This window comes from Hippoglossus hippoglossus, chromosome 14 (assembly GCF_009819705.1).
Source record: "Hippoglossus hippoglossus isolate fHipHip1 chromosome 14, fHipHip1.pri, whole genome shotgun sequence".
In the NCBI taxonomy this organism is placed as follows: domain Eukaryota; kingdom Metazoa; phylum Chordata; class Actinopteri; order Pleuronectiformes; family Pleuronectidae; genus Hippoglossus; species Hippoglossus hippoglossus.
In genome coordinates this window covers 24,373,611-24,393,141 of record NC_047164.1, presented here as the reverse complement: position 1 = coordinate 24,393,141, position 19,531 = coordinate 24,373,611, and the positions used below count along the sequence as shown (strand labels likewise).

Below are 19,531 nucleotides of genomic sequence, written 5' to 3'. Positions count from 1 at the left end.
TGAGGCACTGACTGCATTAGCTGCAAGCTGCTGCCATCGTGCTGAGGACACTTCAAACAAAGAGAAGGTTCTAATTCCTTTTCCTCTGAAGTTGACCTTCACTCCAGGGAGAAGAGCCAACATCCAGCATCATAAAGCACGGGTCGAATTTTGAACAGTAAACTCATCTGATAAACACATTTACCATTGATTTATTCATTCATGGTTTCACTGCAAACAGCTGTGATGCTCGCCACTGTGAGTTATATGAGAGGGTCAGAGGTCATCTCTGGTAAGGTACATACCAGCGCTGTGTTTTCATTCATAAAGCCTTATTGTCTCCGCTGCAGAGGTTTTCAACATCTGTAGTTGATTTCAAAGCTGATAACCATGACTCTACATCACAAGACTGTGTAACTTTTAAACTTCTTCTCATGACCTTTGAACTGTGACAGACTGGTTTCCAGTGATATGGACCCAAATGAACTGCAACAAACGCACATACACACTCATTCCTCTGAGGGACTTGAAAGCACTTTAATCCACCATTCACTATGGGTCAAACTTGGACTAGACAACTATGTAAATTACTGACACTAGTATAAGGCAATCTACTTTAATACTGGGTTGTTGTTCGTTTCGTGGAGTCTACAAGATGTAACTATCGCTTTGACATTGAGATACCTGATGTTCAGGAAACCAGTTTGAGATGACTTCTACTGTATGACATGGTAAGTGGGGGTTGCAATAAATGTGTTAATGTGATAACTGTGGCCATATAGGGTTGAACATGGTCAGTAATAATACTTTTGACTCTATAGCTGCAGCCTCAGCAGAAATCTAGGTTCATCAGATCAGGCTACATATTCCAGTCTTCAGCTCTCCAGTGGTGGTGAGTCTGTGCAGCCTCACGTTTGTGTTCTTGGCTGACAGGAGTGAACCCGACGTGGTCTCTGCTGTTGTAGATCATCCACCTCAAGGCATGTTGTTCAGTCTCAGAAGCTTCTCTGTGTAAAGAGTTGTTGCCTGAGTTACCGTAGCCTTTCTGTCAGCTCTAGCCAGTCTGACCATTCTCCTCGGACGTGATTTTTTCTGATCAATTCTGAGTAAAAATTCTAGAGACCTTTTGAGTGTGAGAATCCCAGGAGATCCCCAGCTGTTTCAAAAACATTCAGACCAACCTGGCCCTAATAATCATGCCACTGTCAAAGTCACTGATTGTTTGTATTACACTGCTGCTATATGATTGGCTGTTTGCATGAATAAGCAGGTGGACAGGTGTACCTAATAAAATGCTCGGTGAGTGTAATTCATCTACTTAGGCACGACCATGGTGGGATTTTATTTAGTGGTTCATCAAGGTGTTTGAAAACTTTGGAAGTGAATCATTTTGCTAATAATTCTTACTTCCTATTCATTTGCATTAATTCATTCTGAAGTAAACCTGCTCTGGGAACACAATAATGAATTCCACTGCAACTATACAAATCCCTATTTGTTTATGAAATTCAATTTTGAAATGGAGACTAAATCATTGTTGTGTCTCATAATCACCTTGCTTATTATTTATTTCCTAAATGTATACATTTTCAACTGATTATGCATTCATATAGCAAAAAGATATTTAACCAAGCTTTTTGTTTCCACTGTTGTCAAAGATTGTGCTAAGTAATGAGTCATACTTCCTTGTCTGCATCCTGATTTTCTGAGAGTGGGTTTGTTGATACCGACCAAGACTTTATTGAGATGCATAACACATGACATGGTTTTGTGTGAGGGATAGTTCAGAATGGTTCTAATCCCATGTGTTTGTTTTCTTTAATCAGACAATAATATTAGTAGGTCAAATGACCTCACTGCTGGTGGAGATATACCACCTGCATAACGTCACGGAAGACAATGAATCATCCTATTTTTCTGAACAGTTTTTTGCTTCAGACTATGGTAAAACGAGTGATGATCTCTCTCAACAGAAAAAAAAGATCTGAGGACCCTTTATTTGAGGTGAAATCAATCTAGACTGGGTGCCGTCACACTGAGCTCTCTTTATCAGTTTGAGTGGCACACAAATAATTTTGCGTCTTTGACTAAATGAAAGGGCAGGTTTCTCGGCCTTTGTTGGCTAAAATGTCATCACTTGGCACGCATACAAGCAACCAAGTCTTTGCATCATTCTCGGGGTCCCTCAGAGAGTATCCCTGTATAAGCTTGTCCATCTTGGTGACACAGCCATTATATACATGACAAATACATTTTTCAGAGGAAGAGGAAACCTCTGCCTGAGCAATATACCTGGGCAGTAAATCTTATATCTTATATGCTTGATATGCTGACATGATCGATAACATTAATTATATAATTCTGAAGTTATGTTAAAATCATCATTATGAATAAACTAAACATTTTCTTTAACGTTTCAACATGGTGTCAGAGATCTAGTGTAAGATCCTTACCCCCCTCACATAGCTGCTATTTTACCCTGCTTGTTGACTCACTGTGCAAGTAACTCAACAGGACTTATTGTGAATGATCTTGGGGTCATGAAATCCACAGTCATATATGTTGATTATTGAGGGAGCTGGGACAATTAGAAGAAGGAATAGTTTGGACTAAGCCAAGATCTTTGTCGGTGCATCAGAAATGGGCACTGCTATTTTATCAAGAATTATAGACGATCTATATCACATCTTTTCACACTCACATGAGAATTACCAAAGAATACCAAATCCCTATTTTGCCTGGGCTAATAAACAAGGTGAGAGTGGTCTGACAATTTGAACTGCCCTTGGTGAGTGATTCCCTGTGGTCCTGGCTCCTTTCATTGCAGTGAAAGGACTTGTTGAAAACTCTACCAACACAGCTCCACTGAGTCCACCTACTCATCACATTGGATTGAAAATGATTTGTATCCATTCAAGCCATTTTCTAAAGTCCCCCTAACAGTTGCAGAAAAAGCAGACTCTACTTGCCACCATGTTAAAACCAGGCAGACTTGGTCAGTCAGGGTCTATTTTATAAGCTAAAATGGTTTGATAACCTATCAAACTAGCCAGCATAACAATCATCAAACAGTGTAATTTATTTGACTGTCAATTCATAACATTTTGTGTTTGAGGGGGTTGGAATCTAATTGCAATAAAATGGGAATAGATCTCAAGTGTGCATTTATTTGTTGTTGGAGTTTCTAGTTCATAATTCAGTCGGTTGGTGAACTACTCAAAATAATGCTGTAATACCGATAGCTCACAGGCAACATGTTGGAGACCTCTGTCCTGCCGCTCTGACCGGTTTTCGAGCCAGTGCTCCACACAACTGGCACTGTCCTCACTAAGGGGGACAAAAAAACTGTTGTAAATCATTGCTTAAACCCCATATTTATCCAGAATGTCTTGATAGATATTGACTAGCCTTGACGCTTCTATTCTATTTAACAGTACTGAAAAGAATTGTGTACCAACAACTTTTAATCCCCATAGGTTACAGTATTCTTTATTGATTCTTCAGCCTGCCTTCAGGGCTTGTTGCTCTACTGAAACTCTTACCTAATGTCAATGCAGCTACACCATGGATAAATTGTGTTCTGAACAGTGGATTTTCTGATGTGAAATATGTGGGACTTGGTTCTTGGCTCTTTACCTTTTTCTTTTTCAATTTTACACACACAGATACACAGCTGTATGCACAAACATATGCATATAAACTAGAACATGTGACCATGTAACACCAATATTAACTTCCCCTGACTGTCTGTTAATGTAAGATTTCAATGTTCTTCTAATGAGTTACAAAATCATATATGGGCCACTCCCTCCTGTTTGAATGTTATATTCCATCCTGTGCACTTTGTTTTCAGAACACAGAGCTCCTGTTTGTCCATGGATTATTTTTAGTCAGCAGACTGCAGGGCCTTTTCTTATTGTTCACCCTTCCTCTCAAATAATCTCCCTGCAGACTGTTTGGCTCCACTTAAATCCAAGTTAAAAACTAATCTTGCCACATTACCTTTCAGTAGTGGCTTTTTCTTTGATTACATCAGGCCTTGTACCTATGTTGAAAACTCTGGCGAGTCGGACTCAGTCTCAATTAATCTATTAAATGTTATACATATGACAGAGTTCATGTGGTCCTGCCAACTAGGTTACTATAAACTTTCTGCAAATCATTGCATCCTCTAGTATCAGTGTCTATCGGCCATGCTGTGTCTATCTCTCTCTTCTCCCTCTCTTTTTCCCTTTTTTCTTCTCCCCTTCCTCCCTTTTCACTCAGGCTATCTGCAAAGGACCCTTGGCCATTCTTGGACATTCTGCTGTCTCTTCCCTGGCTGTTGCTGCCTCATTCCAGATGTTTTGGATCTGTTGGTGGCATCTGGAAGTTGTTTGACATTGTTTGTTTTTCCTTATCTGATTCAGGGGTCTAAAGAAATAGGTAAGTATGCTGTAAAGATTTGGCAAATTTGTGATTAGGCTATAAAAATAAAATTTGACTTGAAAAGTGGAGTGCTCAATAAGGGCCACGCATTGTTAGACTCAAGGTTGTGCTTGATTTAAAAACAATACAAACAACGTGTTTATTGATATAAGCTTATAGAAGCCTATGTATAGAGCACATACTTTTGTGTGACTATTAAATATCTTTATCAGCATCAAGGTGAAACAATGATTAGCAGTAATAGTTGAGTTGTGGGTTGAAAACTAGAAATATTGTTTGTTAGTATGTGTTTAGCTATTTGTGACATTAATTGCATTCTTTGATATTTTTTGTTCGTCACACAGTTTTCTTGTTGTGATATTCCCAGCTCAGCCACAATATCTTCTGAGCAAGGTTTTAAGCAAAGCCTTGACAAGTGACTAAAACCCTATGGTACATAAATTCGATGAAAGAACAAAGTGTTTTCTACCAACATAACATAACCTTCAGCATGACCGCCTGCAAGGCTATCACTATTCTTATCCTTCTCCGAACCTTGAATCATGTCTTCACCCTAACACTGAATTAAATACAATGTGACCATGTAGGCAGACTTATGTCGACACAGTCTCAAGCCCAGTCCCCCAGCCCCACCCACCCCAGCCTCGAAGAGATCTCTATCTGGTACATGCAGAGCCATGATTGCTAATGTTCACCACTAGATGTCCTCAGAGTTATACCAATATGTGGGTGGCAAGTAGGCGGTGATGGTATGTTCACGTGCTGTCAGAGAGAGCATAGCTGCTCTTGAGGAAACATTTAGGAGCCAGCAAAAACATTTGATTTAAAACTGACCTCTTTGTTATTGCTGGCTCAGATGGGCCCTGAACCTAGTTGTAGTGCCATAGGCCTAGTACATCCTGGGGCACCTCTGTCTGCATGCAGTCATATCATATTGAAATACGAGTGTGGTGTGTCTTCCTTGTAAATTATTATTCTTATTATTATTCTTATTATTATTCTTATTATTATTCTTATTATTCTTATTAATAGTATTATTATTATTATCAAATCCCATTACAACATTTCATTGGCTTTTCTCTCTTGTGTGTACTTTCTTTTCCTCTCCCTGTCCTTTGACTTCAAATTTGTACAATCCAGGTCTGAGACTACCACTACTCAACTATTATTAACTGCTGCTGCCATTGTTGCTATAAACAAATATGGTGTGAATAAAATTGAAGTGAATCAAACCCTCCTGAGCACCAGGCACTCTTCATCACCTGGCTAATTCTGTCCCTTCAGTGAAGCATGGGGGTGACAGGATCATGCTATGGGGGGGGGGGGGGGGGGGGGGGCTTCAGAGGCAGGAAGACTGTTCCGAGTTGAGGGAAGGATGAATGTAACCAAAACAGGTCATTGATGAAAACCTGTTCCTAAGTGAACATGAACTGTGACTGAGGGTGACAGTTTTCCTTTCAGTACAACAATGTACTGAGAAAGCTGTTGGAATCTGTCTATCTTTACCAAGGATAATGTGGTCTTCACTTCTACTTTCTGTCAAGGCCATGGTGTCTGAGAACATCGTACAAATGGAGCTCATGGTGTTACAAGTCATTGGTGCACTGTTTAAACCTGTGTATTGCTTTTTCTTCTATTTCACACATGATTTGCAAAAATGGCAAACAGCCTATGTTGTTGTAATCTCAAGATCAAACGAGAACAGTTACGGTTAAACCCAAGGTTTTCAAGGATATCATTGTCATCTTTGGCAAGTGCAGATTAAGCAACAACTTATTATCAATCGTGAAAGGGAAGAATGTTATTTCACAATATTCATACATTTCTTTTTATTATCTGCTATTTCTAAATATCCTGCAACGTGAGCTGCATTTCTCAACCTATGTTCTTATATGTATTTTATGAACTTGAGTTCTTATGAAGTTTTTCAATTTCTGCATTCAGCCAAGTACAGATCAAATACACAGAAGTGTTCTTGGCCTCCTATTATATCAGGGATGATTTATGATAGAGCTGACTTAAGACTTGGAGCAGCTTAATAGAATGCACTGCACAACAGCCAATCGTGTCAATGGTGACAATTCTGAAAATGTTTTGTCTTTGGGCTGTTATTATATTATTCCATTATATTTGGGTACTTTTTTCAGGTGCAAACGAACCAGTCTGGTGTTGCCTATGTGGTCAGTTTCTGGTCTGAAATGTGTTCTTTGGAGTCGATGGAGATGTGAGGACCCACCTCACACATTTGATTTTTAATATGACATTTAAAGTGTATCTTGAAAAAGTGCAAATTTTCATTTAAGAGGGATGTTTCAGAACAGTCAGGTACAGTTACTGTTATAACTGCCAGAGCTAAGCTGGACTTTTACACAGGCTTGTCTGGACCTCTGAGTTGAGAGAGAGAGTTTGAAGTGTAATGTATACTGTGACTGCTGGGGGAACTCCCATCATGCACTGAGCACTTTTCTCTCTCCCTCTCTTTCTCTGTCTGCCCCCACATTCATTCATTTTACGACATGTCACTTTGTGTCTTTTCCCTCCCTCGGTCTCTCTCTCTTATTCTGCAGGTATCTCTGATCAAGAGCTGCAGCAACAAAAATTATTATTATAATTATGATTAATATGATTGTTAGTTATTATCATTATTGTTATTATTATAGTCACTTGTGCTGCTATCTTTAAAAACATCTTTACATCTATAATCATCACAATGATTTATTTTTCTCACTATAACAACCAGTCTGACTGAGAAACATGATGGTTACACAACTGGTCCTGGTCCCTCTCCTCACTCTCTCTTCTCTCACCCCAACCGGTCGAGGCAGATGGCCGCCCACATTGAGTCTGGTTCTCTAAGAGGTTTCTTCCAGTTAATGAGGGAGTGTTTTTGTCTTCACAGTCGCCAAAGTGCTGCTCATTGTGGGAACTGTTGGGTGTCTCTATAATTTTGAAGGTGACCCTTGACCTTCGATGTAAAGTGCCTTGAGATCATGTTTATTATGACTTGGTGCTGTACAAATAAAATAGAATTGAAAATTGAATCATGGATGGTCTTATGATACATCCATGACTCTGACACTGTGATACTCTGCACTGAGGAAGGCTGGTCTGTTCTCAGCTACAACCAAGGCTCGTGATAAGACTGGAAATGACACGTTTCCAAAATAAAGGCCCAAACAGGAGAAAACGAACACACACACTCACACACGCACACAAACAATCACACAAACCCAAACAAACACACACGCACACACCCACACACTGTGTGGGAGAAACGTCATATGTGACCTAATTCTACATCTTCACGGAGGAAGTTTTCTTTGTCTGCGTTTCATGTTTTTTATGTTTGTTGCATATTTCTAGTCTGTTTGCTTTTGTGTTCTTTATCTATCCTGTGTGACTTTATATATAAAAATGATCAGTGTTTTTTCTTTGTTGGATTGTGTTTTGTTGTTTTGTCTTCCTACGTATTCCTGTGCATTATTTGTAATTGCATTTGGAGAATAAAATTCGCCGATTTAGTTTTTAATCAGTTAAAAGTTATAATGGAATGGTAAGTCATAATCAGGTAAATTTTTTGTCTGTTAATCCAATGTGCTTCGGTTGGGTAGTTTTTCACGGTCGTTCTTGTCTTTGCTTTTTTTTTTGGCGCTCTTATTGTGAAAGGCCGCGTCCGGAAACAGCTTCTATTTTTGTTCTGTCTGTCTGGCCGCGGTATGTGAGGAAGACTTGAACGGGAAGGGACGAAGACGCCGTAGACGCGAGGGAGCGATTTAAAGACTGGGTGCGTATCTTACACTCGTGAAATGTGGACGGTTCTTACTGCAGGTCCAGTCACTGTCTTCTACCAAATTCTATCTCCTGTTAGTTAGCCTGCTAGCCAGCTAGCTCCCACGCGCAGTGTCTCGCCTGCTGTCGCCTCAGTGTCTCTTGTCTCCAGGGTTGTCAGGTGGCACAGAGCCTTTGAAGACCGACGCCGTCCACTGTCCCCGGCTCTTCCACTGCCTCTGGAGACGTGTCTGCAGCGGCGAGCGTGTGTTCGATCGGATACAGGATGTCTGGCCAGAGCATTACAGACAGGATAACCGCCGCACAGCACAGTGTCACCGGCTCGGCGATTACCAAAACTGTGTGCAAGGCGACCACGCATGAAATCATGGGGCCGAAAAAGAAACATTTGGACTGTAAGTATCCCGTTGGTCGTGAACACCGCTGTGCGTTTCTCTGCTTCAGTTCGGGTTCATGTGTGAAGGTTGTGTCTGCGGCTCTGAGGCCTGCACACAGGCTACATGTAATGTTAATGTTAGGCTAACTCTGCCACACTATGGCAGCCCACTTTAAAACCCCAGACATCCAGTACATAGAACCACCAGACAGCGGGCTGACCGTTATGATAACTAGCTTGTTTATAACACGACTCTGTGTTAGCAGCCTTGAATATTGTTAATGCTGATCATTTGTAAGGTGAAAGCTTTACTGCTTTTCTTTTGCTACATTCTGTCGACAGCCACAATATTTACTGCATTATATTTACCTAAAGAAGTAAACCTGAGAGGAACCAGAAAGGATTGTCACCAACGTCAATAACAAAAATATAGCAATTATGACCTAACTTGTTTCATTGAAAACACCAATTTATGTACATTATATTCAGCCTGAAACTTTTGTTACACTTGAAGTCGAGATTCATATTTCACATTTAAATCACATGTCAAGTTGTAGTGTCACGTTTGTCCTACAGGCAGCTATCAGAATGTACCCAGGAATCAGGCTTTTAAATTAAAGTGGTTGGTGCCCAATGCATTATGTGACTCTTATTACCTGCTTGAAATCTGAAAGGCTTGAAGGTGAAGTGTTACATGTTTTTAGATTGTTTTGTTTGGGTTCCTTATGTGTGAGCTTTTGTAAAAGTGATTGTCAGGTGTCTGCTTGTATACCTCAATATTCATTTGAAGCTCAGCAGACTGCTTTGTGTTGGCCCGTAAGTCTACAGTGCCTGTTGAGTCTGTCTACCTCAGGAAGTGACTCTGGGGTTGTGGACTTTGATATGCAGCTTTATCAAAGGCACATAAGCAAATTAATATTGAGCTGTGTCGACCAGAGATAGCGTTACTGTCTTTCATACAGCTTGTTATAGCGTAGAGCTTTTCATAATAAAGCAATCTCTCCAGCTGGATAGAATTTAACAGTCATTCTCTCTGTGCTTGTGGAGAGGTTTGACTGCTGCATGGTTGACACGGATCTGGAATTTCCTGACGTTTGTGTCATGACTGAGTTTCTATTAGTTCCCCGACCCCCATAATGCTGTCAGAGTCTTCCAAAACAAACCGATCATATATAGACATTTCTTTGTTTGATGTCCACGGGTCGAACAACGTTGACATCTAGTCAGCAGTGCATATGCCAATTGTCACAACTTTTTCTGTGGCTTTGATTTTAGTCATCATTTGAGCTAGATGTAGATCCCCTTCCCCAATACCTTTCTGAAGTCTGTTAGGAGTTTCTTTACCGAACTTTTACTGTAGCCTTATGAAAGCGACATTCTGACGTCCACACCCACTTCACACCATGATTGACCAACTGTGCGGTGGTGATAGAGGAACAAGGCATTGTGCTTAGCTCTCTAGTTCTCTTTTTGTCTGTTCAGCAGGGATTTGTGACACTTGGATCCAAGCTACACTCAGAAGCCAACAAAATGATTGCGTATTAGATGGCTGTGCTGAAATGCCGAATGATATCACTTGTGTCTTCCATAGATTCTCCTTCATGCATGACGTATTTGAAAAACAATTCCATGTGAGCAAGCAGCATGGCGGATTAGGAGCTGGTGCCAAAGTGACTCCGTGTCAGTGTGGCATTGGTTTGGCTCTGCACCATCAGGTGTTTCTCAAAGCAAAGTTATTTGTGAAAGTGTTGTGAAACAGTTGGTACTTCCAGAGATAATATGAACAAGCTTGGTACAACTCCACTCATCTATATCTCCCAAGGTCCAGGAACATAATCATTTGTATCACAGGGCCTAATATATCTTAAAAGCAGCAAACGATGGAAAGACGTGACTGAGACTGTCACATGTCTCTTTCTATCTAGCTATGGATAAAGTGCTATTTAAAGACGTGTCCATGTCAGTCCCGATCAGATTTGTTCAACTCGGGATTATTCTCAGTATTTGTTTTTGGTATTTTCTTTTAATCCAACACTGGAAATTTGTTCCTGGAGAGAAATTGATAATGGTTTTCGCGACAATAATTGGATCTTCCTCCTCTGTATCACAGTCGTCTTTCCACTCTGAGTTTCAGTGGGGACGTTTACAATGACTATAAACATCTTTGATTTCAATGTGGTCAGACAGCAGCTCTCTAGAACTAGTTCTGAAAGACAGTGAAGCAACCTCACATTTCAGATGAGGATCTGTTAATGGAATCTGGTCTTTGCTCTGAGTTTGAATATGTAGCTTTCCAGTCCTAACAGCATTGATGACTACTTCCCATATTCAGTTTGTTGAATGGACATCCATCATTTTCCATTGTAACTCACAGGATTTCATCAGGTGTTCAACTTCACCCTCAGTTTGTGAACCAGTATAAACAGGATTGCCCATGCACAGTTTGATCATGGTCATAGTAGCTGAGTCAACCCTGTCCTTTAGAGTTTAAAGTTTAAGTAAAGTGTATATGTTGTTCCTTTATAGGAACAAGGGAGATGTAGAACACATCAATCATATTTTAACATGTTTGCACTCAATTAGGGATTGACAATAAAACAATATCAATAATTATCGCAATATAGTTTTCATCAATAGCAATATATCAAAATCCAATATATATTGATTATAATATTTGTTAAGTGTTTGTCATTCTCTGTCCACAAAGAGTTTAAAACCACAACCTTCATGAGGGAGCCAAAAAGTCTCTAAAGTCAAATGAAATTTGACATCTATCGATATCAACTGATATGACATTTTTATCTTGATATCATTTTTGGCCATATTCCACAGCCCAAGTCTTAATTTTATCGGCTGTGACAGTTTGTAGTCCTGCAGGTATTTACTGTTTGTATCTTTTTTTTTTTTTTTTTAAGTTTCTTTCTCATTCAGCTGTTTCTCTTAAATTCTAGACTGTCTGTGATTCTAGCCTACTTCCTTCAGTAAAATAAGGCACAGCAGGCTCCAGTGTTTGACAGCCCTTTGCTCCACAAACAGCATCATGCAGTGAACCTAAGATGCAAATTGGCTTTCACAGTTTAATGTAAATAGAAGTTGTCCATCAATCAGCCTGTTGTAAGGTTGACAATGACTTGTCTGTCTCAACCAGAGATATTTATACTCAGGTATTCTCATGTTATTTGTTTGGAGTTTGAATAGTATTGAGATCCGTAAACAGAACTATTTTCAGGACGATCTTTATTAAGAAACTGATTAATAGATGTGTCTTTGTTCTGTTGTATCAACTGGCTTAGCAACAAACGGTTAATAAGTCACTGCGGGCAACCCCCTGGCACAGTGTGGAATCCACTTCCATTTACCTGCTATTTTTAGGCCTGGTTTACCGAGGACTACCATATTTGATGTTGGAACATGTGGGTTTTTGAATAACCACAGCTTTCAGCTGATGGGAGTATGCTGTAATGGGGCCATGTCCCAGTGACCTTCCTGTTTCCACTCAATCAGGTTACATGTGGCCCCTCTGTGGAGCTGCTGAACAGAAGCCTGTCCTTGGAAATCTAGGGACCCACTTCTTGGCAAGAATCTCACTTAGGTTTGAGGTATTTAAAGATAGCTGAAGTGTGCACTAGTCTTGGAGTTTCCTGACGCGCTGCACATAGCCTCCTGTGTTCCTACTGTCTGGATTGCAGGTGAGATATGGCCCTCAACACTGTCTATGTTGAGTTTGTGCTGGACCAAAGTTCACATTCTTTAACACTGGCATGCTAGATAAACTCAGTCACGTAACTTTAAAGAGACTCTGCAGTTAGCAGACAGGTAAAAGTAAAGGGTGAACAAATCAACTTCTGCTGTCTGCTTTAGCGTATTTGGTTCAAAGTAAGTGTGAAAGGACTTCTGGGAAAATTTGCACCTAAGTGGGTTTAGTGCTGTGTACACCTCAACAGCCTATGAAAGTGCTGGCTTTTGGACATGTGGTCTTTGCGGCTCATCACTTCTGTTATGTATGTTTTTTGCTGTTGAAAAGTGGGCAAGCCAGGTGCATGGCAGCACTTTTTTTGTCCTGGGTAATTGTCATTATTTGAAGTTGATTACATGCTGCTTTTCAACCGCTCAAAGGTCTCTCTGAGGTAATGATAACATGATGTCAGCAGTAGCTCGGGACCTTTGATACTGCCCTTTGGTCTGTGGTGCATTATTTAGGAGCTTATATATAAACGTGTTAATTAATATTCATGTCACATGTTAAATGTATTAATTTGTGGTGGTTAGAGGCACTACCTCAAATGCTTTTTTGGTTATTATATAAAAGTAGATCTGCAGAGTTCCTCTGTTAGGTATATCACTTTTGCGACAGAAAAATCTGTGAAAAATGTTGTGCAATGCTGAACATGCACTGGTGCTCACGTTGGGGAACATTGCAAATTTGAAATGCAAGTGCAGTATATAACAACTTTTTTTGAATATTGTGATTAGTTCTCACTAGGAGTATAATGCTTCCAACCCCCTCCCCAAATTTGGGGAGGGGGTTGGACCAAGATTGTCATGTGACAGAAGTAATGACTGGGGTTGTGTAGCAAAATCCAGCCAGTACCTACAAGGCCGGTATCTATCAGACTGAATCTAAATTCAGATTCCGGTTCCTCATTTTGGTGCATGAGCTATGTACTGAAGTAAACATCACCACACATGCACACATAGTTGCATTAAATTACACTGAACTCTGGTGGCAACACACTCTCTACATGGCTCTGGCAGCACATAATGTTAGTGCTACAATGCGGATTACATGAAAGGATTCCAACTGGGAAAAAAAAAAGTTGTGTTCAATTCCATGCCCGGGATGCATTTCAGTGTTTCCTGTAGGATTTTAAGCAGCATGGGAAGGCCGGTCACCCCTGACCTGATTGTCTGGACATTCTCAAGATCCAAAAATGCTTTTCAGTAAACTAGTGTGTAAGTATGTAGACTGCAGAGACACAGCTCTACAGAAATTATACTTGCATAGCATTTATTTTATTCTTGGATTTCAGTCAAAGGCTTTGTGTGGTTGGTAATTAGAAGTTTATAACAAATGTTACACCTTCAAGCAGCTTATCTATTACAAACATGCTGTAATAAACAGTTGTTACACAGTATGCTTCTGTGTATATTTGACATACACATGGTTAATCTCCATTATCACATCAATGATTGGGCTATTATCAACTATCTAGAAAGAGGGCAAAGTTTGAAACCTAAATCCATTGTTGTCACTGTTGACCATAGTTTTGTGTGTGTGTGTGTGCGTGTGCGCGTGTGCGCGTGAGAGTGAGGTCCTTGAGCGAGGTCCATATGTTCCACTGACCGTCTCACGTACAGCCCTGGTCTACAAGCAGACCCTCATACAATGAAAATGTGGAGCTTTGAACAGTCTCATTCATTTCTCACCTGTTTTGAGTTTGGTGGATGGATTGTACTTGTGGTTTCATCTGGTCGTCTATTGGCAGCATTTAACTCTTGACCACTGGAACTGTACGGCCCGTGAGCCGAGTAAACATGGCTGGTTTTTCTTTGACATTGTTATTCTCTTAAACCACTCAATATAGCAATCTGCTAATGATCTGCCGAAATTAGGGCTGTAAACTAGGTTTCTGTTCTAGTAATAGACAGAAATTGTCAAGTGAAATTGTCACAATGGTGGAGTCGGAATCCCAAGAGAACATTTGGAAATAAAGGGCAGACATACTTTCATTGTGCTGTAAGGTGTGCCTTAATTTATCCACAAAAATGTATGCCCCGTGGCATACCATAGACCAGAGTGGTGGGTCTAACTGCCTCGTGAAATCAAGACTGGCAAGGAATCAATTTAAACACAGATGTCACTCTTCTGTAGCCATTCCACAGTCCAATCAGAATTTGATTTATAATAAGTCATAGCAAAAACCTTGACTATTGGTGCTTTAATGAAACTGTTCAGAGAAGCTTAAAGCCTCCATGAAGTTGTATTTTTAGAAAATGTTACTACCTTGTTTTTTACTCAGACATTATTCAGGCAGCATAAACCAACAGGATATCACTTATAGTGAATAGAGCAGGTTTATTTTAGGTGTTCGGACTGCTCAAAATTTGTTTTGATTGTATTGGTTCAGCATGTTCATGTGATGAAAATGTTTTAGCTCTTCAGATCTTGTAATTTCTGGTTCTCCTGTCCAACAGAATGAACGTGGCTGTTTGTTTGCACTCCCTCAAACCTCAGTCATATCTGTCTGTACATGGTTCATATGAGCCATAATGGCAGATGCAGTAACATAAATCTGTACCTTTGCACCCTCCCAGAGGCCCTTCCTCGTGGTTCCACCCTCCATGCAATGAATGCAGTGCTGCGCAAGTAGCATGTGACCCAAGTGGCATCAAGTGACAGCCCTTAAATAGAATGCTGATGCCCTGTCCACCAGCTGTGCTGAATGCAGTGCACTGTGACTCTGAAAGGCCTGGGAGATTAAACGGTCACTATGATGCGCTCGCTCCTGCAGCAGGAGAGAGATCTTTTTCCAACAAGTCTTTCACCTGGTTCTTGAATTTTTATGAAACAAATGTTTCATCACACCACCTCACCTGTCTGAAAAACTTACCTTATTGTTTACACTTCTACTTTGTCTGCTGCTAGCTCTCTAGTGTAGCCTCACAAGCAGGGCTCCAGACTGCGACCACTTAGTACCATTTTGCAACTACATTTTATAACTAGGTGCACCACTACAACTTGCAAATTTGCCTCCCCAGTTTTTTGTTAAAATCATCATTGTATAGGCTATCACGTGAAATACCAAGAGCGAGCTAAGATGTTTGCATGTGTGCTCCTCATACTGGGAGCGAGGTGGAGTCTATACACACATGCAGGCCCCGGGGCCCCGCCCAAACTGGCTCACGCACAATGATCAGCTGCTTCAGAGCAGAAGCTACAGTTGGTTTGTACCATGCTGGAGTTTCCTGTGTCCTCCTCCACTCTCCTGCTGACCTGCACTCACTTTAACTAATAAACACCAACACTCATCACAAGTTATTAGGACCTTATCAATACATGAAGTAACTTAGTGTTTGTTTGATTCGCTCCAGAGTTTATGAGGCTGCACTTTGTCATCAACATTTTGTGCGTGCTCCGTACAACACTCAGCGTATAGTGACCAGAGCGACACAGATACATGATTCAACACCATCGATTAATAACTAAATACATGACTGTAAGTTTGTCTTCTAAATCATAACCATCCCATCTTGTTTACTGAGCTGGTTACACATACTCTGTGCTAAATGTTTAATATTTATTCAAGAGCAATTTTTGTAAACAGAGCCAGAGAGTCCATTTTATATATTGTTTTGGTTGTGTTGTGGTTTATTTTATTTATGGTTTATTTATTGAGGATATTATAATATTAGAAATTTTAATTCATTTCTCTTTGAAAGGGTGTACTTACAGGATTATGTTCCTAATATTATTTTTTCAGTTGTATGAAAATTATGACAATAATATAATTTCGGGGACATTGGATATCGTCCAACAAAATATTTTCAATAATGCACCAAGTTAAAGGTTTCCTTGCACAGTTTACAGCTTTTGTTCTGAGAATTTCTTTCATTCCAAGCAAAATTGGTATTGTACACTGAAATCTCCCTAACTAAATTGAAATAGAATATATCGAGAAATCAAAATGAATCAAGACCTTGTGAATCGTAATCATATAGATTTGGGAAATCCATGGCAATACCTAGCCCTAATCAGCATGTACTTAAAGTAGAAGTGCAGAATAGCCACTTTCATTAATAATATATGACAGGGTTCTCAGCACAGAAGAGGATTGAATCTGATGTCAGAGGGCCCCTGCACAGTGGAGGACCTGATTAGAATAAGTCTCAAGGGAGCTAGCTCTGAGGAGGTTGTTGCCATGGAGGCTGTACAGATGAGGTTCAGTCAGGGAAAAGAGCTAGACGGCCCAACTACAAGGGAGGTGCCAGGCCCTAGTGGTCCTCAGGGGGATGTGCTGTAAAGGAAGTGGAAGGAGAGGCATTCTGTAAGAGGAAGTTCCTTGTTTTGTTGTGGTTGTCATAGTGTAGATTTTCTATTTATGAACAAAACATTTATCAGTAAAACAGTTACGATGGGAACAAATCTGTTGCGCTGGTGGTGCATGTAAATTTTGTCGCGGTGCCCCTAAACTTTTCATTAAGGAGCACCAGTGCTATGAGTGGAAAACTTTAGTCTGGAGCCCTGTAATTACAGGAGGGTTACTGACCACATACTTTGTTTACATTTATGAATGTACATTTGTTTAGCTGTGGTTCTTGAACTGTAGTGACATTAGTGCTACTGACCACATACCTTATGTCTACATACAATTTTCTGATTCAAAAAAGCACCATTTCAATTATAATGTGACATTGTGAACTTAACATACAACAGCACATTGTAATTTCTGTAAGTTTTCTATTTATGGGGAGAAATGTGAATAGTTGCGTTGCAGGTCGATTGAAGTTTTCTGCTTGTGATCCTAAAATTTACAGTATGTTTACAGTGCTCCTACTAAAACAGTTATTCTGGAGCCCTGACAAGGTATCTTCATTTTGTGTTGGTGTGGATATAGCTACAAGGCCTCTATGTGCACTTTAGCCCACAACATGTTCAGAGGACCTTGCTCGTAAAGGGATAGACATTTCCTGAAGCAGGAAGTGTTCCTCTGGTTCCCTAAAGTAAGCCTTGTATTGTCATGGGTAAAGGGCCAACAGGAAGTAATTTCATAACCCAACCCCTTCCCAGAGTGCAGGGGATCAGAGCTGATCAAATGTGATAATTGCCTGTCAATTAGGCAGGCATCATCACTGGACTCTTTTTTTAAATATTTTTTTTATATAGATGCAGTGTTTCCCCTCCATGTAATTTGCATCGGGTTCGATCGATAAGTTGCGCATTGTCTTTACATAGGTGTTTATTTACATAAGAATGTCATCGACATTTAGCAAGTAGTGCAGCTTCTCTCTGTGTCTGAGAGTGAGTCAGAGTTTACACACTCTCTCTCTCACACACACACACACACACACGAACGACCTGGGCCTGCCCTCGCTCAGTCACACATAGCGAAACACACGGTGAGGCAGCTGAAAGTGAAGTGAAACAATATGGGTTTAAGCTAAATGAGAGCGGAGAGCACATTATAGCGGATCTAGTTATGGGTGACGACATGGACATCATGCCGAGGGCGGCATATGACGGGTTAACGGCTCCGTGTGTCCGAGTGTGCATCCTGTTTCCCGTTTTTGAGCAGCAAGCAGAGAAGCGGAGGAGGAGATGAGGAGGGGGGAAGGCTGAGAAAAGGGGAGCGGGAAATGTAACAAATGGCGCAGTTCTAACTTTGTACAGTACTAATGCAATTAGTATAATCCGTCACACTGCGAAATGCTTTACATCTGCTGCTTCAACTCCATCCTTAGGGGAAACACTGAAAGGATTTAATATTGTTTCTTAAAATCCTTGTATCAATCTTTGTATCTGCACATTTGCACAGTAAGCATGTACATCTGCACTAGATGTGTGTGCAGTGTTTACTTATATGTGGGCTCCATTGTGTGTAAAATGTCTACTTTGGGAATATTGATTCCTTAAACGTGTAGAAACATGTTATTTTAGATTTAAAAAGCATCTTTGAGTCAAACTGTACTGTAAATGGTTTCTTCGACTGCAGTGTGTCAGGATGGTCAGCTGACTCTGTTTCTACATGAATCTAGAGAAGAGGGACAGACTGAAAAAATGATGCACAATGATCTGAGATTTATGTTGAAGAGATATTAGCTCGAGACATGAGGGCTTGGAGGTCAGCTGAAGACTGTGTGGATTCTGTGTCATTCATTCTGCCCCTGCCAGAGATCAGTGTTATCTAGTGTTGATATCCAAACTGAGGTGCATCTAATTAACAATTGCTCAGGCATTATGTTGTCATGAAAGTACACACATTTAGCACAGGCGCTCAAGTAAAAGATTAAAGTGCTGATTATTGTGTCATAAAGGAGCAATTTGTACCACATATCACAAATTAAATGTCAGTGCTTCCCTTTCCTCTCTCCTCTGTAATGGTTTAAATGCAGCAATCCTTTTTAAACAAACCTAATTTGATGGCCTCTGTTTAATGAAATGTTTCTTGTCGCCAAAGCACCTGAGACAAAACACAGCCTGTTCAGTCTAATGCATCTATTGGATTTTACTAATAACAAAATACTACATTTATTCAATTTTAAATAAAGGTTTAACATCTGCTGCTTTGCTTTGCCACTAGAGACACTAGTTGATAAAATGTTTACAGCAGTGCTGGTTTAATGGGACCACTCTTATATTACTCGGATCAAAGATGCAGCTGTTTCTTTAGAGTCAAATTTTATGTGATTCTTTTGAAAATACTTTTGAAAGGACATCTAAAACCAAGCGTTTTTTGGTTTTCCAGTGTGTGCTAATTTAATCCTGAGATTGTTGTGGATCCTCTGCACATTAGCATTTACCTACTACTTCCTCTTTTTACTCATGACATTCTGTCCCTGTTCTCCATAGTCTGTCAGCTCCATCTGACAGTGCAGCCAGCCCGGCTGAGCAACTTCAATTCTCCACACTGTTATTTTCCCCCTTTTTGGAAAATGTCAGTGGCATCCCTAAAACCAGTAAAGCCTAACTTCTTTTATCATGACATGCGATGTGTCCCACTTCATTTTTTGTCATTGCAAAATCAGTTATGCCCACCTTTGCAAATTCTATTGGTAAAGCCCAATATCCAAAAAACTGCTCAAAGGGCTTTCCACCATATACAGAATACCACAACCTTAACCTTTGTTTCAGAAAAGGAAAACTCTCTAAAATCCTTGCTTGTAGGCTTTTCCACAAATGGACTGTGGACAGCATAGAAGTGTGCTTTTAAAAATGTACAGTATGCTGGCTGGCTAAAATGT

At 40.2% G+C, this 19,531-nt stretch overlaps 1 protein-coding gene across 27 annotated transcripts in view; it reads left to right on the top strand.

Moving 5' to 3' along the window:
• Nucleotides 1-8,062: 8,062 nt before the first annotated feature.
• picalma (phosphatidylinositol binding clathrin assembly protein a) overlaps nucleotides 8,063-19,531 on the top strand; it is a 37,348-nt gene continuing 25,879 nt past the window's right edge. For 8 of the 27 annotated variants that reach the window (XM_034606324.1, XM_034606323.1, XM_034606320.1 and 5 more), the window contains exon 1: nucleotides 8,081-8,591. In XM_034606324.1, the coding sequence (XP_034462215.1) occupies nucleotides 8,462-8,591 (130 nt within the window). In that variant the 5' untranslated portion in view covers nucleotides 8,081-8,461. Of the gene's footprint in view, nucleotides 8,592-19,531 lie in introns of all 27 variants that reach the window. The other 19 variants (XM_034606336.1, XM_034606330.1, XM_034606327.1 and 16 more) reach the window with 11 other exon arrangements.